The 27538-nt window shown below is 43.0% G+C and overlaps 1 protein-coding gene across 4 annotated transcripts in view; it reads right to left on the minus strand.

Annotated features, from left to right (window-relative positions):
• The window catches only part of LOC128705316 (2,4-dienoyl-CoA reductase [(3E)-enoyl-CoA-producing], mitochondrial), a 145485-nt gene that overhangs the window by 18823 nt on the left and 99124 nt on the right, over nt 1-27538 (minus strand). For 3 of the 4 annotated variants that reach the window (XM_053800532.2, XM_053800542.2, XM_053800537.2), the window contains exon 7: nt 3076-3239. The exons of the other annotated variant lie outside the window; for it this stretch is intronic. In XM_053800532.2, the coding sequence (XP_053656507.1) occupies nt 3090-3239 (150 nt within the window). In that variant the 3' untranslated portion in view covers nt 3076-3089. The remainder of the gene's footprint in view (nt 1-3075; nt 3240-27538) is intronic. 4 annotated transcript variants of the gene reach the window in all.

Raw genomic sequence — 27538 nt, forward strand, 5'->3', positions numbered from 1 at the left:
AAGTGCACCACTCACCCTTTTCCCCTCATCAATTCTATGATTCACCTCATCTTTCATAGACCCATCTGCTGACATGTCCACTCCCAAATATCTGAATACATTCACCTCCTCCATACTCTCTCCCTCCAATCTGATATCCAATCTTTCATCACCTAATCTTTTTGTTATCCTCATAACCTTACTCTTTCCTGTATTCACTTTCAATTTTCTTCTTTTGCACACCCTACCAAATTCATCCACCAATCTCTGCAACTTCTCTTCAGAATCTCCCAAGAGCACAGTGTCATCAGCAAAGAGCAACTGTGACAACTCCCACTTTATGTGTGATTCTTTATCTTTTAACTCCACACTTCTTGCCAAGACCCTCGCATTTACTTCTCTTACAACCCCATCTATAAATATATTAAACAACCATGGTGACATCACACATCCTTGTCTAAGGCCTACTTTTACTGGGAAATAATTTCCCTCTTTCCTACATACTCTAACTTGAGCCTCACTATCCTCGTAAAAACTCTTCACTGCTTTCAGTAACCTACCTCCTACACCATACACCTTCAACATCTGCCACATTGCCCCCCTATCCACCCTGTCATATGCCTTTTCCAAATCCATAAATGCCACAAAGACCTCTTTAGCCTTATCTAAATACTGTTCACTTATATGTTTCACTGTAAACACCTGGTCCACACACCCCCTACCTTTCCTAAAGCCTCCTTGTTCATCTGCTATCCTATTCGCCGTCTTACTCTTAATTCTTTCAATAATAACTCTACCATACACTTTGCCAGGTATACTCAACAGACTTATCCCCCTATAATTTTTGCACTCTCTTTTATCCCCTTTGCCTTTATACAAAGGAACTATGCATGCTCTCTGCCAATCCCTAGGTACCTTACCCTCTTCCATACATTTATTAAATAATTGCACCAACCACTCCAAAACTATATCCCCACCTGCTTTTAACATTTCTATCTTTATCCCATCAATCCCGGCTGCCTTACCCCCTTTCATTTTACCTACTGCCTCACGAACTTCCCCCACACTCACAACTGGCTCTTCCTCACTCCTACAAGATATTGTTCCTCCTTGCCCTATACACGAAATCACAGCTTCCCAATCTTCATCAACATTCAACAATTCCTCAAAATATTCCCTCCATCTTCCCAGTACCTCTAACTCTCCATTTAATAACTCTCCTCTCCTATTTTTAACTGACAAATCCATTTGTTCTCTAGGCTTTCTTAACTTGTTAATCTCACTCCAAAACTTTTTCTTATTTTCAACAAAATTTGTTGATAACATCTCACCCACTCTCTCATTTGCTCTCTTTTTACATTGCTTCACCACTCTCTTAACCTCTCTCTTTTTCTCCATATACTCTTCCCTCCTTGCATCACTTCTACTTTGTAAAAACTTCTCATATGCTAACTTTTTCTCCCTTACTACTCTCTTTACATCATCATTCCACCAATCACTCCTCTTCCCTCCTGCACCCACTTTCCTGTAACCACAAACTTCTGCTGAACACTCTAACACTACATTTTTAAACCTACCCCATACCTCTTCGACCCCATTGCCTATGCTCTCATTAGCCCATCTATCCTCCAATAGCTGTTTATATCTTACCCTAACTGCCTCCTCTTTTAGTTTATAAACCTTCACCTCTCTCTTCCCTGATGCTTCTATTCTCCTTGTATCCCATCTACCTTTTACTCTCAGTGTAGCTACAACTAGAAAGTGATCTGATATATCTGTGGCCCCTCTATAAACATGTACATCCTGAAGTCTACTCGACAGTCTTTTATCTACCAATACATAATCCAACAAACTACTGTCATTTCGCCCTACATCATATCTTGTATACATATTTATCCTTATTTATGTATTACCTATAACTAAACCCCTTTCTATACATAGTTCAACCAAAGGGCTCCCATTATCATTTACACCTGGCACCCCAAACTTACCTACCACACCCTCTCTAAAAGTTTCTCCTACTTTAGCATTCAGGTCCCTTACCACAATTACTCTCTCACTTGGCTCAAAGGTTGCTATACATTCACTTAACATCTCCCAAAATCTCTCTCTCTCCTCAAAATTCCTCTCTTCTCCAGGTGCATACACGCTTATTATGACCCACTTTTCGCATCCAACCTTTACTTTAATCCACATAATCCTTGAATTTACACATTCATATTCTCTTTTCTCCTTCCATAACTGATCCTTGAAAATTATTGCTACCCCTTCCTTAGTTCTAACTCTCTCAGATACTCCAGATTTAATCTCATTTATTTCTCCACACCAAAACTCCCCTATCCCCTTCAGCTTTGTTTTGCTTAGGGCCAGGACATCCAACTTCTTTTCATTCATAACATCAGCAATCATCTGTTTCTTGTCATCCGCACTACATCCACGCACATTCAAGCATCCCAGTTTTATAAAAGTATCTCTTTTTAACTCTAGTAATGTATACAGGAGAAGGGGTTACTAGCCATTGCTTCCGGCCTTTTAGTCACCTCTTATGACACGCATGGCTAATGGAGGAAGAATTCTGCTCCATCTCCCCATGGAGAACTTTCACCATCATTCATACATAATCACTGTCTTTGCAGAAGCACTCAGATACGACAGTTGAGATGCCTCTCCAAACAGTCAATATCCCAAACCCCTCCTTTAAAGTGCAGGTACTGTACTTTCCACTTCTAGGACTTAAGTCTGGCTAACTGGTTTCCCTTATTCCCTTCACAAAATATTACCCTGCTCACACTCCAACATTATACATAAATAAAAATATGGGATTAATTAATTTGGGTAAGTTGTGTTGTGTTACCCATGTACCTTGCCCAGTGAACAACCTTATTATAAGTGTCAGATAAAAAAAGGTTTTCATTAATGTTAGCCTTGTTGATCAGGCTCTGATCCACCGTGAGGCCTGGTCATGAACCAGGCTGCGGGGGTGTTGACATCCCCCAATGCCCTCCAGGTATACTCCAGGTAATACTGACCATTGTTGATTCTCAAGCTCCACCGCTCAGATGTTCCAGATGGAAATAGAATGATAATGGACATTACCTATAATACAAATTTTACAGTTTAGCCTTGATGAGCGCTTTATCTCTGCTTGAAGTTCCTCGGATCAGTTTCTCCATTACATCCCACTGATCAGCAGTAACTTCTGAGAGGCGGCTCATCTCTCCAGACTTGTACCAAAAACTTCCACCATCCAAAGCAAGAGTCTGTAATATTGCAGTAATGAAATAAGCACTCTTTTACCCACTCCATTAATGGGACAGTATTAGATACTTGATCAATGTTAATTTCTCTGACTACCAGTACAGTGGACCCCCGGTTCGCGATGCTATCGGTATCCAATAAATCCGGTAACCGATGCATTATATCGCAGAAAGCTTCTAGTGACAACCCATCGAGACCAAGGGTGCTAATGACTATTGAAATTAAGGAAATGTGTGCAAAGTGGCTTGAAGTGCAAACCTTTTTTGATGAAAATCACCCTGACACAGCTACTGCAAGCCGTGTTGGCAACCTGTACACTGACAATGTTGTGAACCACTTTAGGAAAGTCATAAAGGAACGAGAGGTACAGGCCTCTATGGACAGATATGCTGTGCGACAGAAGTCCAGCGACTCTCAAGCTGGTCCTAGTGGCATTAAAAGAAGAAGGGAAGTAACCCCGGAAAAGGACTTGCTACCTCAAGTCCTAATGGAGGGGGATTCCCCTTCTAAACATTAAAAACGTCGACACTCTCCCCTCCTCCCATCCCATCAATCATCACCAGATCTTCATTAACCCTTTGACCGTCGCGGCCATATATATACGTTTTATGAGGTACCGTGTTTGATGTATATATACTCATAAATTCTAGTGGCTTCAAATCAAGCAGGAGAAAGCTGGTAGGCCCACATGTGAGAGAATGGGTCTGTGTGGTCAGTGTGCACCATATAAAAAAAAATCCTGGAGCACGCAGTGCATAATGAGAAAAAAAAAAACACCGACCGTTTTTTTAATTAACCCTTTCAGGGTCCGTCCCGTAGATCTACGGCTTTACGTTCAGGGTCCAAACCGTAGATCTACGTCATGAGCTCAGCTCATTCTGATAAACTGTGAGTGGTACATTTGGGCCTAGATATGAGAGAATACATCTATGTGGTATGTGTGCACCACATAAAACAAATCCTGCAGCACATTGTGTATAATGAGAGAAAAAAACTGAAATCATGATTTTTTGATTAAAACAGCAACTTTGCAGTGTTTTTTCGTATGTTTTTTATAGTTGTATTTGCGATTTCTTGGTCTCATTTGATAGAATGGAAGACATATTACAGAAATAGAGATGATTTTGATTGGTTTTAGCACTGGAAATGGCTTGAAACTGAGCTCAAAGTAGCGGAAAAGTTAAATTTTTGCTGATATTCAAGAGTAAACAAACGACCTCACACGTCTAATACACATCAGCTGGTGGGTCTAATATGCATTCACAAATATGGTGATGATATTTATACAATTATTACAGTATTGCATAACAGTAAATCTTCTATTTTTTGGTGTGAATAAAAATTCATTATGTGAATAAAAAATCAAAATGGAATTTATTTGTAAAGCCTCAAAATGTAACTAATGAACAGAAAAAGTGTTAGTTTAGTTCCAGGAATGCCTACATTGTTTATTCTGGACCCTATTTTGAAATTGGAATATTTTGAACTTTCTGTTAAATTGGCCAAATTAACAATTTCCGATCACTTTATTTTGTAGTTGAAACAGTTGACTTGGCGATTTCTTGCGCTCAATCGATAGAATAGAAGTAATACTAGTGAAATAGCTAATAATTTGGTTGACTGGAATAATGTAAGTGGCCTAAAATGGGAGTCAAAGTCGGCAAAATCGCCGATTCGTAAATATCGCTGACACATCAAAATTCGCGAGCACAATTTTGTCAATTTTCCATCAAATTTCGTACTTTTTGTTTTATTACCTTCACAAAAAGAATCTTTACCATTTCATAAGAAAAAATAACAAATTTTTTTTTTGAAAATTCTTGGACACTGGGGCACCACTTCAGATTTGGGCCGTGGACCCTGAAGGGGTTAAAATGCCGAATTTGTGGTCTATTTTCGTATAGTATTTATGGTTGTATTCTCGTTTTCTTGGTCTCATTTGATAGAATGGAAAACATATTATAGAAATAGAGGTGACTGATTGATTTTACTATAAAAAGAACCTGGAAATGGAGCTCAAAGTAGGGAAAATGTTTGATTTTTGCCAATGTTCAAAAGTACACAAATGATGTCATTGTCCAATAAATGTCCAACTAGCCATTCTAATATGCAGTCATGAATGGGTTGATGTTATTTATACAATTATTACAGTATTGCAGTAGTCTGCATAATAGTAAGTCTTCTATTTTTTGTTCGAATAAAATTTCAAAATAGAAAGCAAGAGTAATATCAGAGGGGCCTGGAGACATGACTGATGAGCAAAGAAAATGTTATTTTAGAGCCAGGAATGTCTGCATTGTTCATTCTGGACCTTATTTTGACATTGTTATATTTTTTAATTTTCGTGAATTTGGCCAAGTTGCAAATTTCTGACCACATTATTGGGTAGTTGAAATCGGTAAATGGGCAGTTTCTTGTACTCAATCAATAGAAAAAATTAAGTTCTAAAGAAGTAGCTATGACTTTAGTCAACTGGCACAAAGGAATTAGCAGAAAATAGGGCTCAAAGTGGGCGAAATCGCCGATTTGTCAATATCGCCGGGGTCGCTAACTTTGCGAGAGCATAATTTCGTCAGTTTTCCATCAAATTTTGTTTTTTAGTGTCATTACAATCGGGAAAAGATTCTCTATCATTTCACAAGAAAAATCATTTTTTTTTTTTTTCACATTTTGCGACACCAGGAGACACCTCAGGATTGGGGGTTGCGACAGTCAACGGGTTAAAGGTAAGTGTCAATTATTCTATTGTGATCATTCTATTGTTCTTATTGTTATTGTAATTATTATATTGCATTAAACTTAATATATCATGTGGTAAAAGTTTTTTTTTTTCATACTTTTGGGTGTCTTGCACGGATTAATTTGATTTCCATTATTTCTTATGGTTAACCCTTTGACTGTCGAAGGGCCAAATCCTAAAGTTGCTTCTGGTGTCGCAAAATATTCGAAAAAAAAAAAATTATTTTTTCTTATGAAAATGTTAAGATTATTTTTCTGATTGTTTTAGTCCCAAAAAAAAATTTTTCCCATCAGTACTTACCGAGATATAGAGTCCTGAAGTTTGCTGAAATTGATCTGCTGGCGGCAACAGCGGCGACTGCCGCTCACCCGGTAAACTTTTATTTACTTGTATTCGATGGTTTCTTGTTTTTTTCACTATTTTATTTTTTCACATAACTTTTGTGGCCTGTGAGACCAAATTATTGTGCAATGTTCAAATATACACTCGTTGAATGTAACACAATTATAGCAAAAACACTCGTATCATTATAATGTTGCTAAAACTTGTTTACACAAACAAACAATGTAAATAAATGTTTATTACGATTGCTTTATAATATATATACATATGTACAATCACTGGACACTTTATTAGAAGTGCTGCAGCTTGTGGAATTCTTTGAAACATGGGTATAAGCACAATGGTGTCTTACACTCCTCACACATAAAACGAGTGTCTCTGCGTTTTTGTTGGCGTTTTGTGGTATGTCCACAGACAAAACACCTCTTCTGAGCATTTTTCTTGGCAGTAGTAGCAGGCAGTGGTATGGGGTAGTGATCACCAGGCCTCAGACGAGAGGACATGTGTTGATAATTTCGTGGGCGCTGGTCTATTGCAGGTGTTGTTTCTTGGTACTTGAATATTATTTGTCTGATGACTGACAAACAAAATTCACCATATTTGGGTTTGTTCTTGGTCTTCAACTTATACATATTATAAGCATTCAGCATGGAAATGTCAAGAAGATGGAAAAACAGTTCTATGTACCACTTATAACTCTTGCGAACACAGTCAGCAAACCCAATCTGCATGTCACATTTGTCCACTAAGCGCATATTGAGGTTGTAATCCATCACAGCTGCAGGTTTTACAATAGGTTCTTTGGTCTCTCTATTCTGCTTGCCAGTCTCTACCATTTCGTGTCGGTGAACTGATGTCAGCAGTATGACATCACGTTTGTCATGCCACCGAAATGCCATGATGTCATTGGCAGCAAACACCTGCACTTCACCTCTATGACTGCAAGCTTCGAACCTAGGCATATGTTTACGACTTCTACGCACTGTGCCACACACATCTGTCATGTTCACTCGCAAGAAATCACTGAGTATAGGGCTTGTGTACCAGTTGTCAGTATATAAAATATGCCCCTTACCAAGATATGGCTCCATCATTGTTCTAACCACATCACCAGAGATACCCAGTAACTTCCTGGTATCTTCCATTGTTTTACCGCCAGTGTACACAATTATATCCAAAACCAGACCAGTTTTGCAATCACACAGAACAAATAACTTTATACCAAAGCGTTTCCTCTTGCTTGGTATATACTGCTTGAATGAGAGTCTTCCTTTGAACAAAATCAAAGACTCGTCAATAACAAGCTTCCTGAAGGGATAAAAATACATACAGCACTTTTGTTTCAGGTACATAAACACACGTCTGATCTTATATAACCTGTCGCTTCTGTCAGGCCTGGTTTTGTCTGAAAAGTGTAACATACGTAACAGTAACACAAATCTATTCACTGGTATAATGTCACTGAAAGCAGGGGTTGAAATCAGGCGGTCTGTCGCCCAGTATGTGCTGACACTATGCTTATACACATGTGGCATAAGCATTATTGTGGCAAAGAACAGATACATCTCTGCCACAGTTGTGTCCTTCCACTGGTGTAGGCGTGATCTTGGTGAAAGCATAGTGTTTGCCATGGTGTACTCATAGTATGTATTGCTTTCCCTGACAATAATGTCCATCAGGGGTTCATCGAAGAACAACTGAAAGCATTCCAGTTCAGTGGGATTGTTCCCAAGTGTACATGATGGCCGTATTCCACTTTGTCCTTCATCAAAGTCATGGGGATTGGGAACAAACTCGTCATCTTGATGCCAATCCCAGATGCGGTCAGCTGGTGCGTTCTGGATATTGTAAAGTCGTTGTGGTTGTGCAGGTTGTGGTTGTGGTTGTGAGAGTGTGGGGTCGGCCGAAGCAGGTTGTAGTTGTGCAGAGTCAGCAGCGCGGGCACTAGCGTGGCCCGCTGCTGGTGTCACATGACTCATGGCACCGTCACTATCACCACCACCGCCTGCTGCCTCACTCACATCATTTATACCCATCGTAACAATATCGTCATCTTCACTATCAGGACGTGGTGTAGGGCCACGGGATGTGCTCCGAGATGTACTCCTTCCTCTTGGAAGAGCATATGGCACACTACCAGACCCCATGCGACGTCGTACATACTGCCGTTTCACTGGGGAATATTCACCCTCACTGTCACAACTAGAAGTGCTTTCAATAACCTTGAAATCACTATCACTATCACTTGCACTGCTCACATCTGAGTCTTGTACACGGGCAAATAGTTTCCTCTTTCGTACTGGTACAGGTGAATATGAACGAGCCGGCCTAGCACCAGAGGTGGATGGTTGTGGGTCATCTGGGTTTTCATCACTAATTATGTTATCCTGGGTAATTTTCTCGGTCACACCCGCTTCAAAACCATGGAATTCACTTTCACTGACACTATCATCACTGTTTGAGCTATCACTTGGGAACAAAAGACCTCCAATTCGCCGAGGAGTGAGGAACTTCTTACCGCGAGGCATGGTGAAAATGGACTACCAAGATGGCGTTCCCACAATGCACCGCTGAGTCCCAGATTATTTTCACAGGGTGCACACCGACCACTGAGACCCATTCTCTCTCGTGTAGGCCTACCAGCCCTCTCCCGCTCGATTTGAAGCCGCTAGAATTTATGCGTATAGATACGTCAAACACGGTATCTCCCATGACGTACATATACGACCGCGACAGTCAAAGGGTTAAGAGAGTGGTGAAGCAATGTAAAAAGAGAGCAAATGAGAGAGTGGGTGAGATGTTATCAACAAATTTTATTGAAAATAAGAAAAAGTTTTGGAGTGAGATTAACAAGTTAAGAAAGCCTAGAGAACAAATGGATTTGTCAGTTAAAAATAGGAGAGGGGAGTTATTAAATGGAGAGTTAGAGGTATTGGGAAGGTGGAGGGAACATTTTGAGGAATTGTTAAATGTTGATGAAGATAGGGAAGCTGTGATTTCGTGTATAGGGCAAGGAGGAACAACATCTTGTAGGAGTGAGGAAGAGCCAGTTGTGAGTGTGGGGGAAGTTCGTGAGGCAGTAGGTAAAATGAAAGGGGGTAAGGCAGCCGGGATTGATGGGATAAAGATAGAAATGTTAAAAGCAGGTGGGGATATAGTTTTGGAGTGGTTGGTGCAATTATTTAATAAATGTATGGAAGAGGGTAAGGTACCTAGGGATTGGCAGAGAGCATGCATAGTTCCTTTGTATAAAGGCAAAGGGGATAAAAGAGAGTGCAAAAATTATAGGGGGATAAGTCTGTTGAGTATACCTGGCAAAGTGTATGGTAGAGTTATTATTGAAAGAATTAAGAGTAAGACGGAGAATAGGATAGCAGATGAACAAGGAGGCTTTAGGAAAGGTAGGGGGTGTGTGGACCAGGTGTTTACAGTGAAACATATAAGTGAACAGTATTTAGATAAGGCTAAAGAGGTCTTTGTGGCATTTATGGATTTGGAAAAGGCGTATGACAGGGTGGATAGGGGGGGCAATGTGGCAGATGTTGCAGGTGTATGGTGTAGGAGGTAGGTTACTGAAAGCAGTGAAGAGTTTTTATGAGGATACTGAGGCTCAAGTTAGAGTATGTAGGAAAGAGGGAAATTATTTCCCAGTAAAAGTAGGCCTTAGACAAGGATGTGTGATGTCACCGTGGTTGTTTAATATATTTATAGATGGGGTTGTAAGAGAAGTAAATGCGAGGGTCTTGGCAAGAGGCGTGGAGTTAAAAGATAAAGAATCACACAAAGTGGGAGTTGTCACAGTTGCTCTTTGCTGATGACACTGTGCTCTTGGGAGATTCTGAAGAGAAGTTGCAGAGATTGGTGGATGAATTTGGTAGGGTGTGCAAAAGAAGAAAATTGAAAGTGAATACAGGAAAGAGTAAGGTTATGAGGATAACAAAAAGATTAGGTGATGAAAGATTGGATATCAGATTGGAGGGAGAGAGTATGGAGGAGGTGAATGTATTCAGATATTTGGGAGTGGACGTGTCAGCAGATGGGTCTATGAAAGATGAGGCGAATCATAGAATTGATGAGGGGAAAAGGGTGAGTGGTGCACTTAGGACTCTCTGGAGACAAAGAACTTTGTCCTTGGAGGCAAAGAGGGGAATGTATGAGAGTATAGTTTTACCAACGCTCTTATATGGGTGTGAAGCATGGGTGATGAATGCTGCAGCGAGGAGAAGGCTGGAGGCAGTGGAGATGTCATGTCTGAGAGCAATGTGTGGTGTGAATATAATGCAGAGAATTCGTAGTTTGGAAGTTAGGAGGAGGTGCGGGATTACCAAAACTGTTGTCCAGAGGGCTGAGGAAGGGTTGTTGAGGTGGTTCGGACATGTGGAGAGAATGGAGCGAAACAGAATAACTTCAAGAGTGTATCAGTCTGTAGTGGAAGGAAGGCGGGGTAGGGGTCGGCCTAGGAAAGGTTGGAGGGAGGAGGTAAAGGAGGTTTTGTGTGCAAGGGGCTTGGACTTCCAGCAGGCATGCGTGAGCGTGTTTGATAGGAGTGAATGGAGACAAATGGTTTTTAATACTTGATGTGCTGTTGGAGTGTGAGCAAAGTAACATTTATGAAGGGGTTCAGGGAAACCGGCAGGCCAGACTTAAGTTCTGGAGATGGGAAGTACAGTGCCTGCACTCTGAAGGAGGGGTGTTAATGTTGCAGTTTAAAAACTGTAGTGTAAAGCACCCTTCTGGCAAGACAGTGATGGAGTGAATGATGGTGAAAGTTTTTCTTTTTCGGGCCACTCTGCCTTGGTGGGAATCGGCCAGTGTGATAATAAAAAAAAAATATTTCTTATGGGGAATATTGATTTGCTTTCTGATAATTTTGGTTTACGATGAGCTCTCAGGAACGGATTAATATCGTGAAGCAGGGGTCCACTGTATTTACATAATGCATTCACCTTAAAATAAAATGCTAAATTCATTCGCCATTTACTGCTATTGCATGAGTTGCAATCAAGAATGAATTTTGTTTAGTAATTTGATTTGCACTATTTAACCCTTAACCCTTTGAGGGTCGACAGGCCCTCTCCGAAACTCGTTCTCAGGGTCGGCCAAATTTAAAAAAAAAAAAAAAATTATTTTCTCTTATGAAAAGATAGAGAATCTTTTCCCGATCATAAAGACACCAAAAGTTTGAAATTTGATAGAAAACTTACGGAATTATGCTCTCGCAAAGTTAGCGGTCTCGGCGATGTTTACGCATCGGCGATTTTGCCCACTTTGAGCCCCATTTTCGGCCAATTTCACTGTACTAGTCGACAAAAAACATGAATATTTCGCTAGAACTCCATTTTTTCTATCGAATGGGTGCAAGAAACCACTCATTTATGAAATTCAACTATCCAGTACAGTGGTCAGAATTTAGCAATTTTGCCAATTTCACACAAATTTCAAAAGATGCCAATTTCCGAATAGGGTCCAGAATAAACAAGAAAGACATTCCTGGCACTAAAATGACATTTCCTCTGGTCATTAGTCACGTCTCAAGGCCCCTCTTATATTCTTTTGCTTTCCACTTTGAATTTTTATTCTCACAAAAAATAGAAGATTTACTGTTATGCAGACTACTGCATTAGTGTAAGAAATGGTATAAATATTATTGGTGCACTTGTGAAAGAATATTAGACTCGCCAGTTGACGTGTATTGCACGCTTGGCACGATTTGTTTACTTTTGAAGTTTGGTAAAAATCGAACATTTCTGCTACTTTGAGCTCAATTTCAAGGCACTTTTCTTTGTAAAACCAGTCAAAATCATCTCAATTTCTGTAATATGTCTTCCATTTTATAGAATGAGACCAAGAAAACTAGAATACAACAATAAATACCATACGAAAATACACTGCAAAGTCGCTGATTTATTAAAAAAAAATGGTAAATTTTTTTTTTCTCATTATGCACTGTGTGCTGCAGGATTTTTTTTAGACTGTGCACACTGACCACATAGACCCATTCTTTCATATGAAGGCCTACCAGCTTTCTCCCACTAGATTTGAGGCCGCTAGAATTTATGAGTACTAGTACGTCAAAAACCCCTACGCGTAAGACGTACTAGTACGACGAAAACCCTCAAAGGGTTAAATTGTCCACACGTAGATATACGTTCAAGTGCGGTGGGCTCCAAACATAGATCAACGTTTTATTTTTCATTCCTTCAAATTTGGTGTGATAGGCCTGAGTTGCCTAGACATGAAAGAATGGGTCTGTCCACTCAGTGTGCACACTATGAAAAATATCAGGGACCACTTAGTACCTTGTGGGAGCACCAGTTCAACTGAACGCCAGCTAGAGCAAATAATGTGGCAAACTCCAGTGATTCACTGATGTCGTGTCATATTAACACTCACGTTTTAAGAGGAAAGTAAAAATGGGTTAGATAAATGCATGAGTGGGTGTGGGTGGGTGCGAGTTGGACCTGACTAGCTTGTGCTACTGGGTCAGATGTCATGCTCCTTCTTTCAGAGGATGTGACCTGACTAGGTGGGTCATTGATCTAAGCCAGGGGGTGACATGGACCTGCCTTGCATGGACCAGTAGGCCTGCTGCAGTGTTCCTTCTTTCTTATGTTCTTACGTATTCGGCTGGCTTTGGCTGTCTCTGTCTGTATCTGTCTATATCTCTGTCTGTCTATATCTCTATCTATATCTCTGTCTATCTGTCTATATCATTGCCTATTTGTATCTCTGTCTATATCTGTCTCTCACATGTACTCAAATACAGTTATTATACATAATGTAAATTACCTAGGATAACGCAAAAATTCCAGGTCAAGTGCTATACAGTGTTTGTAGATCTAAGACATAAATAAACATGATGCAAATAATAGCAGTGTCACTTGCTCAGCAATCAGGGAGCAGCACATACACCACAAACCAACAGGTTTACTAGCCGCTCCCTGAGACAGAGACAAGCAGATGGAAAGACAGACACACACAGGCAGACAGAAAGACAGATAAGCAGAACTAGACAGATAAGCAGAGCTAAGCAGGCAGATAGATGTACAGATAGACAGACAGATAGACAGGCAGACAGATAGACAGGCAGTCAGGCAGACAGATAGACTGACAGACATACAAAGACATGTTTGTGTGCAAGAGTAAAAACATATAAAGGCGAAGTTCCCCCCTCCAGCAGCGCACATTCATCAAATGTCACTTGTTATCTGACGTTGTCATAACACCATTATTCCAGGAGTTTATATTATACTCCAGGCACACACAGAAGACAAAGATAAGCTGAACTGGACAGACAGATAAGCAGAGCTAGGCAGACAGACAGATAGATGTACAGATAGACAGAGATGTACAGACAGATGTATAGATAGACAGGCAGACAGATAGACAGGCAGTCAGGCAGACAGATAGACTGACAGACATACAAAGACATGTTTGTGTGCAAGAATAAAAACATATAAAGGCAAGGTTCCCTCCAGCAGGGCACATTCATCAAATGTCACTCATCTGACCCTTGTCATAACATCATGCTTCAAGGAGTTTCATACTCCAGCATGTCTAAATTACTATTATAATCAAAAAGAAGCGCTAAGCCACAAGGGCTATACAGCGCTGCAGGGTAGGGAAGGAAGCGAGGGTACTGGGCAGTAGAAGGGGGGAGGGATGATCAGTAGGTTACAGAAAACAGCGGGGAAGGGGATAGTGCCGGGGTAGAGGGCAGCAAGAGAATGAGGTAGAAAGGGCTGAAGGTATCATCAGAGTTTGTGAAGTAACTCAGTTGTTGTCAAAAAGTCAATGAGAGAGTCCGGATGAAAGGTGGGTACATCAGCGAGAAGGGAAGGTAAAGAGAGAGCGGAGCGAAGACGACGTTGGAGGTATATTCTGAGTGCTCGTTGATAAAGTGGGCAGTCTAACAGAATGTGGCTAACCGATAATGGAACCTGACAATTCTCACAGAGAGGAGCAGGGCGCCTCTCCATGAGATAACCATGAGTAAGATGAGTATGGCCAATGCGAAGACGGGAGAGATCAGTCTCCCAACCTCGACACTGGTGACAAGAAGACGGCCAGTAACTTATACTCGGTTTAATAGACTGAAGTTTGTTACCGAGCAGAGTAGACCAACGTTGTTACCAACGGGTGTGAAGGTGGGTAGCTGTTGCAGCAAAATAGTCCGTAAATGAAACACCTCTATATGAAACTGGTAGGTCATGTACTGCTGACCGCGCAGCAGTGTCTGCCTGTTCATTGCCCTGGACGTCAACATGACCAGGGACCCAACAAAAAACAATATCTTTATGCTTGGAAGAGATGCAGCATAGCCAAAGTTGGATATGGAGGACTAAGGGGTGAGGTGTATCAAATTTCTGTATAGCCTGTAAAGAACTAAGGGAGTCTGAGACAACCACAAATGATGACACAGGCATAGATGCAATACGGATAAGTGCCTCAAGAATGGCATACAATTCAGCAGTAAAGATACTAGCCGAAGATAGTAAATGCCCTCGTACGACGCTGTCCGAAAACACTGCTGCGAATCCTAAGCCATCAGAAGACTTAGAGCCATCTGTGTACACTGCAATGGCATGAGAATGAGAGTGGAAGTGGTCAAGAAAAAGAGAGCAGGAAGCTACTGTAGACAGTTGGGCTTTCGAGCAAGGGAGTGAGAAAGAACAGATTCGAACAGTTGGAACTTCCCAGGGGGGTAGGGAAAAGTGAGATGCTACAAGAACATAGAAAGGTGGTAATTGAAGAGAAGACAAGAGCGAATGTAGGCGAAGGGAGAAGGGACGGAGCAAACAGGGGCGACGAACAAATAAAGAATGTCTACTAATATCGGTGACCATTCTATAAATGGAAGGATTGCGGAGATCATGAGAGCGTACATAGTAGCGAAGGCAATGGGCATCACAGCGATCGGATAAGGATGGAACGTTCGCTTCTGCATAGAGGCTCTCAACAGGGAAAGAGCGAAAAGCACCAAGGCATAAACGTAATCCTTGGCGATGAATGGGGTTAAGGCTAGAGACAGTAGCAGGAGAGGCCGCTGAATAGATCTGGTCACCATAATCAAGTTTCGATAAAATGAGGGCAGAATGTAGGTGAAGGAGAGGTCGACGATCAGCTCCCCATGAAAGATGAGCAAGGGTTTTAAGAAGGTTCAGCCGGCTGTGACAAGTTGCCTTCAGAGAGGTAATGTGAGGTTTCCAGGATAACCTACGGTCAAAGAGGAGGCCTAGAAACCTGACTATCACGTTCAGGGATACGGGAGCCACAGAGGTACAAAGGATGATCGGAGATGGCAGAGCGTCTAGTGAAAGTAATTTGGCAAGTTTTGGTACCGGAAAATTTAAACCCATGTGTGGTGGCCCAATTGGAAACACGGTCAACCGCATGTTGGAGAGAAACTGTAATGAGGTGACAGTCAGCACCTGCACATGCAATAACGAAGTCATCAACATAGAGTGATGACCAAATATTGGATGGAAGACTAGAGGCCAAATCATTAATAGCAAGGAGAAAAAGTGTTGTGCTCAGAACACATCCCTGGGGGACACCTTCAGCTTGGATAAAGTCCGGGGAGAGCACATTATTAACCCGAACACGGAAATGTCTGTCAGTTAAAAAGTTCTTAAGGAAGGATGGTAGATTGCCTCGAAGGCCTAAGGAGTGGGCTTGGACCAAAATATTATACCTCCAAGTTGTGTCATATGCCTTCTCAAGGTCAAAAAATATGGCAATAACTGAGTGGTTATTCACAAAGGCATTACGAACATACGTATCCAAGCATAGTAAGGGGTCAATGGTAGAACGACCCTTACGAAAGCCATATTGACAAGTGGAGAGACTGTTGTCTCTCTAAATACCACAGTAAATGTCTATTTACCAGGCATTCCATCACTTTGCAAACTGCACTGGTAAGAGCAATGGGACAATAGTGGGAGGCTTCATGTCCCGTAGTACCCGGTTTGCGGAAAGGGAGAACAATGGCAGATTTCCACAGCTGTGGAAGAAATCCCTGTGACCAAATAAGATTGAAAAGGCATAATAGGACTGCAAGGGCTGACTGATGTAAATGTTGTAGCATACGAATATGAATGTCGTCGGGCCCAGCTGCCGATGATTGGCAAGCTGAGAGTGTTGCCTCCAGTTACTGAAGTGTAAAAGGCACGTTATACTGTTCTTCTCTGAGAGAAGAAAAGTCCAATGGTGCTAACTCTGGCAGACTTTGAGGAAAGAAACGAGGGGCATAGATGGAGCCCCCTGAGAAATATGGACCAGATGATTGCCAATTTCATTGGCAACATCTAGTGGGTTTGCTATATCAACACCGGCAACCCGCAGAACAGGAGCTGGGTCAGGAGAATATTTACCACTCAGTTTTCGTACTTTTTTCCAGACTGCACTCAGAGGAAGCAGAGGTGATGGTGGAGACATAATCTCGCCAGCAAGTGTGTTTAGCGTCAAGAATGAAACGGAGAGCGATCGCACGCTTCTGCTTCAAATCAAGAAGTCTCTCCATGGTTCTACTGTACTGGTACCTGCCCCACGCAGCGCGTTTCAAACGTACTGCACGAGCACAAGCAGGAGACCACCAAGGCATGCATTTCTGAGAATGCCTGCCCGAAGTTTGGGGTATAGAATGAGAAGCTGCGGTTAAAACGGAGGACGAAGAAGGAACCTCACTAAAAACAGTTAGTTGTGAGTAAAGGTTCCAATCTGTCTGATCAAATTGCCAGCGTGGGTTACGAAAAGGTGGTGAATATGAAGGGGAAGTAAGAATGATTGGGAAATGATCGCTTTCATGTAAATCCGGGAGAACAGACCAGGTGAAGTCTAATGCGGCGGAGGAAGAACAGACTGAGAGATCGATGCAAGAGAGAGTATGAGTCCAAGGATCAAAATGGGTGTGAGTACCTGTATTTAAAACATGGAGGGGGTGGGTAGCAAGAAAAGCCTCTAACTGAATGCCACGGGAATCACAGTGAGACCCCCCCAGAGGATGGGCATTAAAATCGCCAAGTAACAGAAGTGGTGGCGGTAATGACGAAACAAGAAAGGCAATATCTGGGATAGATAATGCCCGAGAAGGAGAGAGATACAAAGAACAGAGTGTATACCACCTATGCAAGTGGATACAGGCTGCTGTGTAATGCAGCGAAGTACGAACAAATAGCTGATGGTACGGAATATCAGTGTGTAGAAGAAGGGCATTTTCATTGAAGGTCCCATCAGGAAAAGGATCTGAAGAATACAATAAATTATAGCCTGAGATAGGATAGATAACGGCAGAGTGTAATTTTGGTTCCTGTAAGCAAACACCAATGGGAAAACTGGGAGAGCAACATCTGAAGCTCACCCCGATTACCCCTGAGGCCGTGAATATTCCACTGTAAATAGGCCATGATTGGCAACGATAAAGATACCTGAAATCCGCAGGTAAGGGTACCTATGGACTAGAGGGGTTAGAAAAGTCCACATGCTGTGGCAAAGGAAAATGTTCAAGTAGCGAAGGAACGGTGCGTTGTGAAGAAAGGAGTTGCGCAGATGGAGGAGAGGAGAGAGAAGGAACAGAGGGTGGATCAGTGTCCATTGATGGTTTGGTCTCTGCAATATATTCAGAGACTGCTTCAAGTGTTTCTGAGTTCAGAGACGTCGTATGGGAGACAATATTGGAGATGGTAGAAGGAGGAGTTTGAGTAAAGATTGGAGCTGTAATGGACTGTACCAAGGTAGGGGGGGGGGGAAAGGGTGGAGGGAACTGGAGAAGTGTAGGAGGGGACAGAAGAGGCAGAAACCTGGGAGGTGGCAGAAGAAGAAGAAAGTTGGGAGGGGACAGGGCAGGAAGGCACAGTACAAGGAGGAGGATGAAACTCCACACTTGTAACAGAGCCAGTGAAAGGGAAAGACCCAGGTACAGAGACTGGGAAGGTAAAATGTGGAGGTGGATGAAGGGGAGGAGGGGTTAAAGGAGATTTTTTGGGCCTCTGAGAAGTAGAGGGATGATTGGGAGGAGGTGCCGTACGAGGTCTTGTTGATACCAGGGTTTGTGAGGGAGGACACGAAGAAGTGAGGACAGACTGAGGTGTTGAAGTAGGGATGTCTGAGCCCAGGACAGCAAAAGAATTAGATACAGGAGTGACTATGGGACTGGCAACCGCAGAGGAGGCTGCAGAAGATGTGACCCCAGAAGTGGGGGGATGCTTTGAAACATGAGAATAAGAAACACGGGGCAGTCTCCCTTGGAGGTGGAGATGAGAAACCGCCATAGTATAAGGGAGACCTTCTGCCTCTGAGGCAACGAATTTCCCGCTCATTTAAGTAGACTTGGCAACAGCGAGAGTACGAAGGGCGAGCCTCATGACAATTAAGGCAAGAGGGAGTTTGACTTCAAAACGTATTAGAATGGTCATCGGCACCAGAGACTGGGCATTCAGCTATAGATCTGCAATATTTTGCTGGGTGGCCAAATCGCCAGCAATTCCTACACTGTTGCGGTGTAGGGATCACCTTCCGAACTTGTAACCGATGTCCTGCTACATAAACAGAGGAGAGGAGTTCACAGCTGTCAAAAGTTAAACGAGCCACATTACAAGGGTATCATCTTCGCCCGCGGGCAGGAAGAACATAAGTGTCTACCTTGAAAATTGGTAGATCTTGAAGTTCCAGCTGTTCGAGAATGTCAGTGCCACATGTCTGGAAATTCTGTTGGACTATGGTATGGGGCAGAATAACAGTACCACTACAAGAATTGAGGGAATGATGTTTTTCGATAGTGATAGGAATAGTATCGATATGTGGAAGAAGAGAAAGATCATGAGCTTGGGTAGAATTCTGGACTGTGATGATGCACGTATCACTCTTAAGAGCATGAAAGGAAATATCTCTACCAACGTGGCATAGGAGCGCTTTGCCAATACTATGGTCAGAAAGATAGGCAGTAGAAGAAGTCGGTCTTAATGTAAAGAATTTAGTCCATTGTGTGGTCCGAAACCGAGTGTGGAGAGGGAGTGCATGACGTGTCAGTCTTTTCCAAGTAGAATGGGAAGGTAAAGAAGCAACATCATTAAGAGATTGTCGTTGACGTTTAGAAGTGGGACCAGAGTCGGTCCGACGTGGGACGGGCTGGCGATTCGAAAATCGCCGCACTGTAGAGGGAGAAGCCGGAAGCATAGTCTAAGGAGAGCGGAGGTCAGACAAATCGAAGGAGTCAGTGGAAGCCCCGGTACCTGAAGCGGGCAAGGAAACAGCACCAGCAAGAGGTACAGGGGCCTTAGGAATGTCCGAAGAGTGGCCAAAAGACGAGGCGAGGTCAGAACAGGGTGCAGTAACAATAAGGGGCCCCGGGGGTAGCAGGGTCATGGATCAGGTACTCCATGGTTAGGTTACTTTCTTTCTTTTTGTTTTTAAGAAAAAAAAAGAAAGAAAAGAAAATAAAAATAAAAAAAAGAATAAATAAAGGGGGGACCGGGGAGGGATAGTTCCTAGGAGGAATGAAAGGGCCAGAAATCTCCCTCCGCGCCCAAGAGGACCTCAGAACCGCAAGTAGCGCAGATGCAGCATGGAACCCGTGCCAAACCCTACCCATCATGCCAGTAAACCAGCAATCCAGGATAGCAACCTCATATCTGCCGAGCTACATCGGTGGACAAAAGAGAGGGCGGCCGGATATCCGCCACAAAGCATACCTCCTTCAGCCACCACCCCCGGAATCTGAAAGGTGGCTTCCAGAGATACAGCCGTCGCCCGAAAGACACCCAAAGCCACCCTCCGGGATACCGGAGAGGGATCGGGACATCCCCAGGCAATCCAGATTCCACGGCAAACTACGCCACTGCCAAGAACCTCAATGGAATGGGATGGACCCCGGTACCCTTTCCCCTACTTAGGAACTAGTGTGCCTGTGGGAAAAAATCCCAAAGGCCAAAAAGGAAGGGCAAAAGGGAGGGGTGGGGAGGAGGAGGAGGAAAGGAAAAAGTGGAGGATGGGATAGGGAAGGGGGGATTGGGGGGTAATTAGGTTCGGTCTGAGGAAGGAGACCAACAGGTCTAATTTCTCAGACCAAGAGCCTCTTCACCACACCAAGGAGCCCCCATTGAAGAGGAGCATGTCTAAAACATTGCTGTGACCTATAAATACTTTGTATATATTTCTATACAATAGTATATGACCAGGGCAGGTAAAAATGTTCACCTGTCAGTCTGATTGTTACAATTTGAGTACTATTTCGGTACATAATATTAGTGTCAGAACAAAGATTGGCTATGAAATCACAAGAACTATTATAAATTGTAATTATCAGAACATAGAAATTATATAAATTAAAATAAAAATGAGGAAAAAAAGTAAATCAGCAACACTTCTGCAAGCGGCAGGACTGGATGTTGCCGTCAGGTGAGCATCCAGAGCCAACTTCGTGATCTAATATCTCAGTAATTATTGGTCCTAAAAATTTTTTGGGGTCTTATACCACACAGAAAATTGCCCTCCTTAATTTAAAAACAAAAAACGTTTTTTTATTTTTCAAAATATTCGGAGCGCCACACAGGTGAACGTAGATCTACATTTGGACAGTTTAAGGGTTAAAACACAGACGATGTGGTGGTCGTAAGTGCTGGTGGTAGGTAGAAGACATGCAGTGGTGGTGGTAACAACAGTGGTGATAAGTGTTGGTAATAAGTAGAAGAGACATGTGGTGGTGGTGACAACAGTGGTGGTAGGCAGAAGAGACATATGGTGGTGGTAGGTAGAGGAGATGTAATTATTTTATCAGAAATGTTATTTTACAGCCTGCTGACACACCTTTATTCAAGTACCCTACATAATTACCCTTTTATATATACATCACATCTTATCCACTGACACTATTCTCCTTGTACTCCATGTGCTTCTTACTGCAGCTACTGCTAAATAATATCACATATCACTTATTCCTCTAACAGAATGCACATCCAGAAGTCAACATTTTATCCATCAATACATAGTCTAGCAAACTTCTGTCACTGCACACTATCATACCTTGAATACTCACCTTTTTTCCTTATCCTTCATAAACCCATCCAATGACATGTCTACTCCCAAATATCTAAAAACATTCACTTCTTCCATACTCCCTCTCTCCGATGTGATATCCAATTTTTCTTTATCTAAATCATTTGATGCCCACATCACCTCACTCTTACCTATGTTCACTTTCAACTTTCTAACTTTACACACCCACCCAAACTCGTCCACTAACCTTTGCAACTTTTCTTTAGAATCTCCCATGACATTTTTTCAAAATTATATAATTATGTTACATATCATACAAACAAAATATATATAACCATAGTAAAACAAATAAATATAACTGTAAGGTGTTGTAGCCGGGCAAATTACTACACTTGACTTCCTACAATACTACAGTATGGCCCCACTTTATAGCATTTTGCCTTACAGCGTTCTGCTAATATGGCGATTTCAAATTATGACCAAAACTCACTATCTCTCTCCCCATCTTTCTAATACGGCATGCCCCACCTGGTTTCTTTACATTCTCCAAAACACATTCCTCTATTATGTCTGGAAACTTCCCAAAATTTCAAGTGTTTTAAAGTTATTCCATATTTTATATGTACTCTGATAATTATACAGTGGACCCCCGCCTAACGATCAGCTCCCAACTCGACCAATTATGTAAGTGTATTTTTGTAAGTGCTTTTGTAGGTGTATTTTTAGGGGTCTGAAACGGACTAATCTAATTCACAATATTTCTTATGGGAACAAATTCGGTTTATAACAGCACCCAAACAGACTTCTGGATTGAAATAATATCGTTAGGCAGAGGTCCACTGTACTTGTGTCCCTGTACCTAAATATACTTACACGCTGTGTTGGCATGCAGGTACACATTAGAACCACTAAGAGTGTCCCTCTAGTCTTAACGGCATAGTAATACTACTGATAATTAATAATAATCACTCTTGGGCACATAAAATGTCTTATGTTACGTTAATATGGACATTTTCATTAATCCATCTATGATATTTTCTTCAAAATTATATAAGAAACACTTTATATAGCATATAAACATGATATATACACCCCCAGCACAATAAATTTAACATAAATATTAGGTGCGGAGGGAAAACATTACGTTTTCTCTGGTCCAGCACCAGAGAAACATGTATGAATCTGTGTTTGACCCAGTCACTCCCCTCCGCTTTTGTTTACAATTCTCGGCATAAATTCTCATTACTTCTCCCTTCATTTATGATGGCCAAACTTATATGGCAGGTTAGAAACGATTAAACTCAGTGGACAAGGTATGTTGATGGCAATAATATGGCTCTGGGCCGCATTAAATATCGTATAGGTATGTAGGTAGGTGCAGCTACATAACCAGGCGGACTTCATAGCTACATCTACCGGCTACCTACACCTGGGCTACCTACACCTGACTTCTTACAAATAAATACTACTCGCCTGTCATCCTACATTAAGACTACACATATTTTAAAGTAAATAATGAGTGTACTGTTTGCGTATTTTATCTCTTTGGGCTGCTTTAAATATTGTATATTAAGTTTGGGATGGGGAGCCAGGGCTACCTACACCTGGGCTGCCTACACCTGGGCTACCTACACCTGGGCTGCCTACACCTGGGCTACCTACACCTGGGCTGCCTACACCTGGGCTGCCTACACCTGGGCTACCTACACCTGGGCTGCCTACACCTTTGCTACCTACACCTGGGCTACCTACACCTGGGCTACCTACACCTGGGCTGCCTACACCTGGGCTACCTACACCTGGGCTACCTACACCTGGGCTACCTACACCTGGGCTGCCTACACCTGGGCTACCTACACCTGGGCTGCCTACACATGGGCTACCTACACCTGGGCTGCCTACACCTGGGCTACCTACACCTGGGCTACCTACACCTGGGCTACCTACACCTGGGCTACCTACACCTGGGCTGCCTACACCTGGGCTGCCTACACCTGGGCTACCTACACCTGGGCTACCTACACCTGGGCTGCCTACACCTGGGCTGCCTACACCTGGGCTGCCTACACCTGGGCTACCTACACCTGGGCTACCTACACCTGGGCTACCTACACCTGAGTTACCTGCACCTGGGCTACCTGCACCTGGGCTTCCTACACCTGGGCTACCTACACCTGGGGTACCTACACCTGGGCTACCTACACCTGGGTTACCTACACCTGGGCTACCTACACCTGGGTTACCTACACCTGGGCTACCTGCACCTGGGCTACCTGCACCTGGGCTACCTACACCTGGGTTACCTACACCTGGGCTACCTGCACCTGGGCTACCTACACCTGGGCTACCTACACCTGGGCTACCTACACCTGGGCTACCTACACCTGGGTTACCTACACCTGGGCTACCTACACCTGGGCTACCTGCACCTGGGCTACCTACACCTGGGCTACCTGCACCTGGGCTACCTACACCTGGGCTACCTACACCTGGGCTACCTACACCTGGGCTACCTACACCTGGGCTACCTACACCTGGGCTACCTACACCTGGGCTACCTGCACCTGGGCTACCTACACCTGGGCTACCTACACCTGGGCTACCTACACCTGGGCTACCTGCACCTGGGCTACCTGCACCTGGGCTACCTGCACCTGGGCTACCTACACCTGGGCTACTTACACCTGGGCTACCTACACCTGGGCTACCTACACCTGGGCTACCTACACCTGGGCTACCTACACCGGGGCTACCTACACTGGGGCTACCTGCACCTGGGCTACCTGCACCTGGGCTACCTGCACCTGGGCTACCTGCACCTGGGCTACCTACACCAGGGCTACCTACACCTGGGCTACCTACACCTGGGCTACCTACACCTGGGCTGCCTACACCTGGGCTACCTACACCTGGGCTACCTCCACCTGGGCTACCTGCACCTGGGCTACCTACACCTGGGCTACCTACACCTGGGCTACCTGCACCTGGGCTACCTGCACCTGGGCTACCTGCACCTGGGCTACCTACACCAGGGCTACCTACACCAGGGCTACCTACACCTGGGCTACCTACACCTGGGCTGCCTACACCTGGGCTGCCTACACCTGGGCTGCCTACACCTGGGCTGCCTACACCTGGGCTGCCTACACCTGGGCTACCTACACCTGGGCTACCTACACCTGGGCTACCTACACCTGGGCTACCTACACCTGGGCTACCTACACCAGGGCTACCTACACCTGGGCTACCTACACCTGGGCTACCTACACCTGGGCTACCTGCACCTGGGCTACCTACACCTGGGCTACCTACACCTGGGCTACCTACACCTGGGCTACCTACACCTGGGCTACCTGCACCTGGGCTAACTACACCTGGGCTACCTACACCTGGGCTACCTACACCTGGGCTACCTACACCTGGGCTACCTACACCTGGGCTACCTACACCTGGGCTACCTGCACCTGGGCTACCTACACCAGGGCTACCTACACCTGGGCTACCTACGCCTGGGCTACCTACACCTGGGCTACCTACACCTGGGCTACCTACACCTGGGCTACCTACACCAGGGCTACCTACACCTGGGCTACCTACACCTGGGCTACCTACACCTGGGCTACCTACACCTGGGCTACCTACACCTGGGCTACCTACACCTGGGCTACCTGCACCTGGGCTACCTACACCTGGGCTACCTACACCTGGGCTACCTACACCTGGGCTACCTACACCTGGGCTACCTGCACCTGGGCTACCTACACCTGGGCTACCTACACCTGGGCTACCTACACCTGGGCTACCTACACCTGGGCTACCTACACCTGGGCTACCTACACCTGGGCTACCTACACCTGGGTTACCTACACCAGGGCTACCTACACCTGGGCTACCTACACCTGGGCTACCTACACCTGGGCTACCTACACCTGGGCTACCTACACCTGACTTCCTACACATAAATACTGCTCACCTCTCACTCTACATTAAGACTATAAATATTTTAAGGTAAGTAATGAGTGTACTGTACATGCATTTTATTTTTTATTGTTTTTATACCTAGTTCTACTGCTAACTTAATACTATATGATAGTATAAACATGTTATCAGGCATTTACTTGCATTTAACTCTTAAACTGTCCAAACGTAGATCTATGTTCACGTGCATAGTGCTCCGAATGTAGACCTACGTTTTTTTACATGCTTTCAAATGGAGAAAATAAGGGTTGGAGTGCTATGCATGTGAACATAGATCTATGTTTGGACAGTTTAAGGGTTAAGAGTGAAAAAAGGGTGATTCACTTTATGGCAGCCTACAATTGAACCTGCTGTATAAGTGGGGCCCTCCTGTACATATACATGTATGTCCATCCTATTCCCAAAGCTTCACAAGAGGTTAGCTTCAATACCTCGGGTCCTAATCAAACCCAACACTTCTCATTCATATATTCATCTTACCTACTTCTAAAACTACCCAAAGTTTTAGCTTATATAACCCAACTTGATAGATTGTTCCAATCATTGACAACTCAGTTTTGAAAACCAGTACTTTCTTATGTCCTTTCTAAATCTGTTCTTATGTGCTGAATGGGTGTGAGTAAAACCTGCATATCATGAGACAGTACAGTAAAGTCTCCATACAACAGACCTTCATGTAACGGACTTTTAAAATAATGGTTAAAATCCCTGAGTAAATAGTACTTTTAACTTCTTTACTGCCATGTTCATTGTAACTTAACTGTAAATTATATGTACAGTATTATACATATTAGGTATATAGTAGGATACTTAAGTGCTTGTTTTGAATATTATTTTGATATAATGGACAATAGACAATCCCCATATAAGGCCATTATATCGAGGGTTTATGTTTATTGCGGTGTTACTTTATTGTTATGTTTATCAAGTGTTAGGTATAGTATTTTCTGCTTTAGTCATAAATACTGACAGGCCTGTGGTGCTATTTTTACATTTTTGGTACATTTTTCTAGGTTTCAGCTGGAATGTTTTCACATGAGAACCATTTGACCCTTTTAAAGTCCCTTAACCCTTTCAGGGTCCGTCCCGTAGATCTATGGCTTTACATTCAGGGTCCAAACCGTAGATCTACGCCATGAGCTCAGCTCACTCTGATAAACTGTGAGTGGTACATTTGGGCCTAGATATGAGAGAATACATCTATGTGGTATGTGTGCACCACATAAAACAGATCCTGCAGCACACTGTGTATAATGAGAGAAAAAAACTGAAATCATAATTTTTCGATTAAAACAGCGACTTTGCAGTGTCTTTTCGTATGTTTTTTATAGTTGTATTTGCGATTTCTTGGTCTCATTTGATAGAATGGAAGACATATTACAGAAATAGAGATGATTTTGATTGGTTTTAGCACTGGAAATGGCTTGAAACTGAGCTCAAAGTAGCAGAAATGTTAAATTTTTGACGATATTCAAGAGTAAATAAACGACCTCACACGTCTAATACACGCCAGCTGGTGGGTCTAATATGCATTCACAAATATGGTGATGATATTTATACAATTATTACAGTATTGCATAACAGTAAATCTTCTATTTTTTGGTGTGAATAAAAATTCATTATGTGAATAAAAAATCAAAATGGAATTTATTTGTAAAGCCTCAAAACGTAACTAATGAACAGAGGAAATGTTAGTTTAATTCCAGGAATACCTACATTGTTTATTCTGGACCCTATTTTGAAATTGGAATATTTTGAACTTTGTGTTAAATTGGCCAAATTAACAATTTCCGATCACTTTAATTTGTAGTTGAAACAGTTGACTTGGCAATTTCTTGTGCTCAATCGATAGAATAGAAGTAATACTAGTGAAATAGTTAAGAATTTGGTTGACTGGAATAATGTAATTGGCTTGAAATGGGAGTCAAAGTCGGCAAAATCGCCGATTCGTAAATATCGCTGACACATCAAAATTCGCGAGAGCATAATTTCGTCAATTTTCCATCAAATTTCGTACTTTTTGTTTTATTACCTTCACAAAAAGATTCTCTACCATTTCATAAGAAAAAATAACAAATTTTTTTTTGAAAATTCTTGGACACTGGGGCACCACTTCAGATTTGGGCCTTGGACCCTGAAGGGGTTAAAATCTAGAGTTGACTTATACCCAAGAAATATAAAAAAATTAAGGAGCATTTGGAAAAATGTCAGTAGTCGATCTATGCACATTGGAGAGTAATGCTTGGGTAT

Source organism: Cherax quadricarinatus, chromosome 3 (genome assembly GCF_038502225.1).
Source record: "Cherax quadricarinatus isolate ZL_2023a chromosome 3, ASM3850222v1, whole genome shotgun sequence".
Classification (NCBI taxonomy): domain Eukaryota; kingdom Metazoa; phylum Arthropoda; class Malacostraca; order Decapoda; family Parastacidae; genus Cherax; species Cherax quadricarinatus.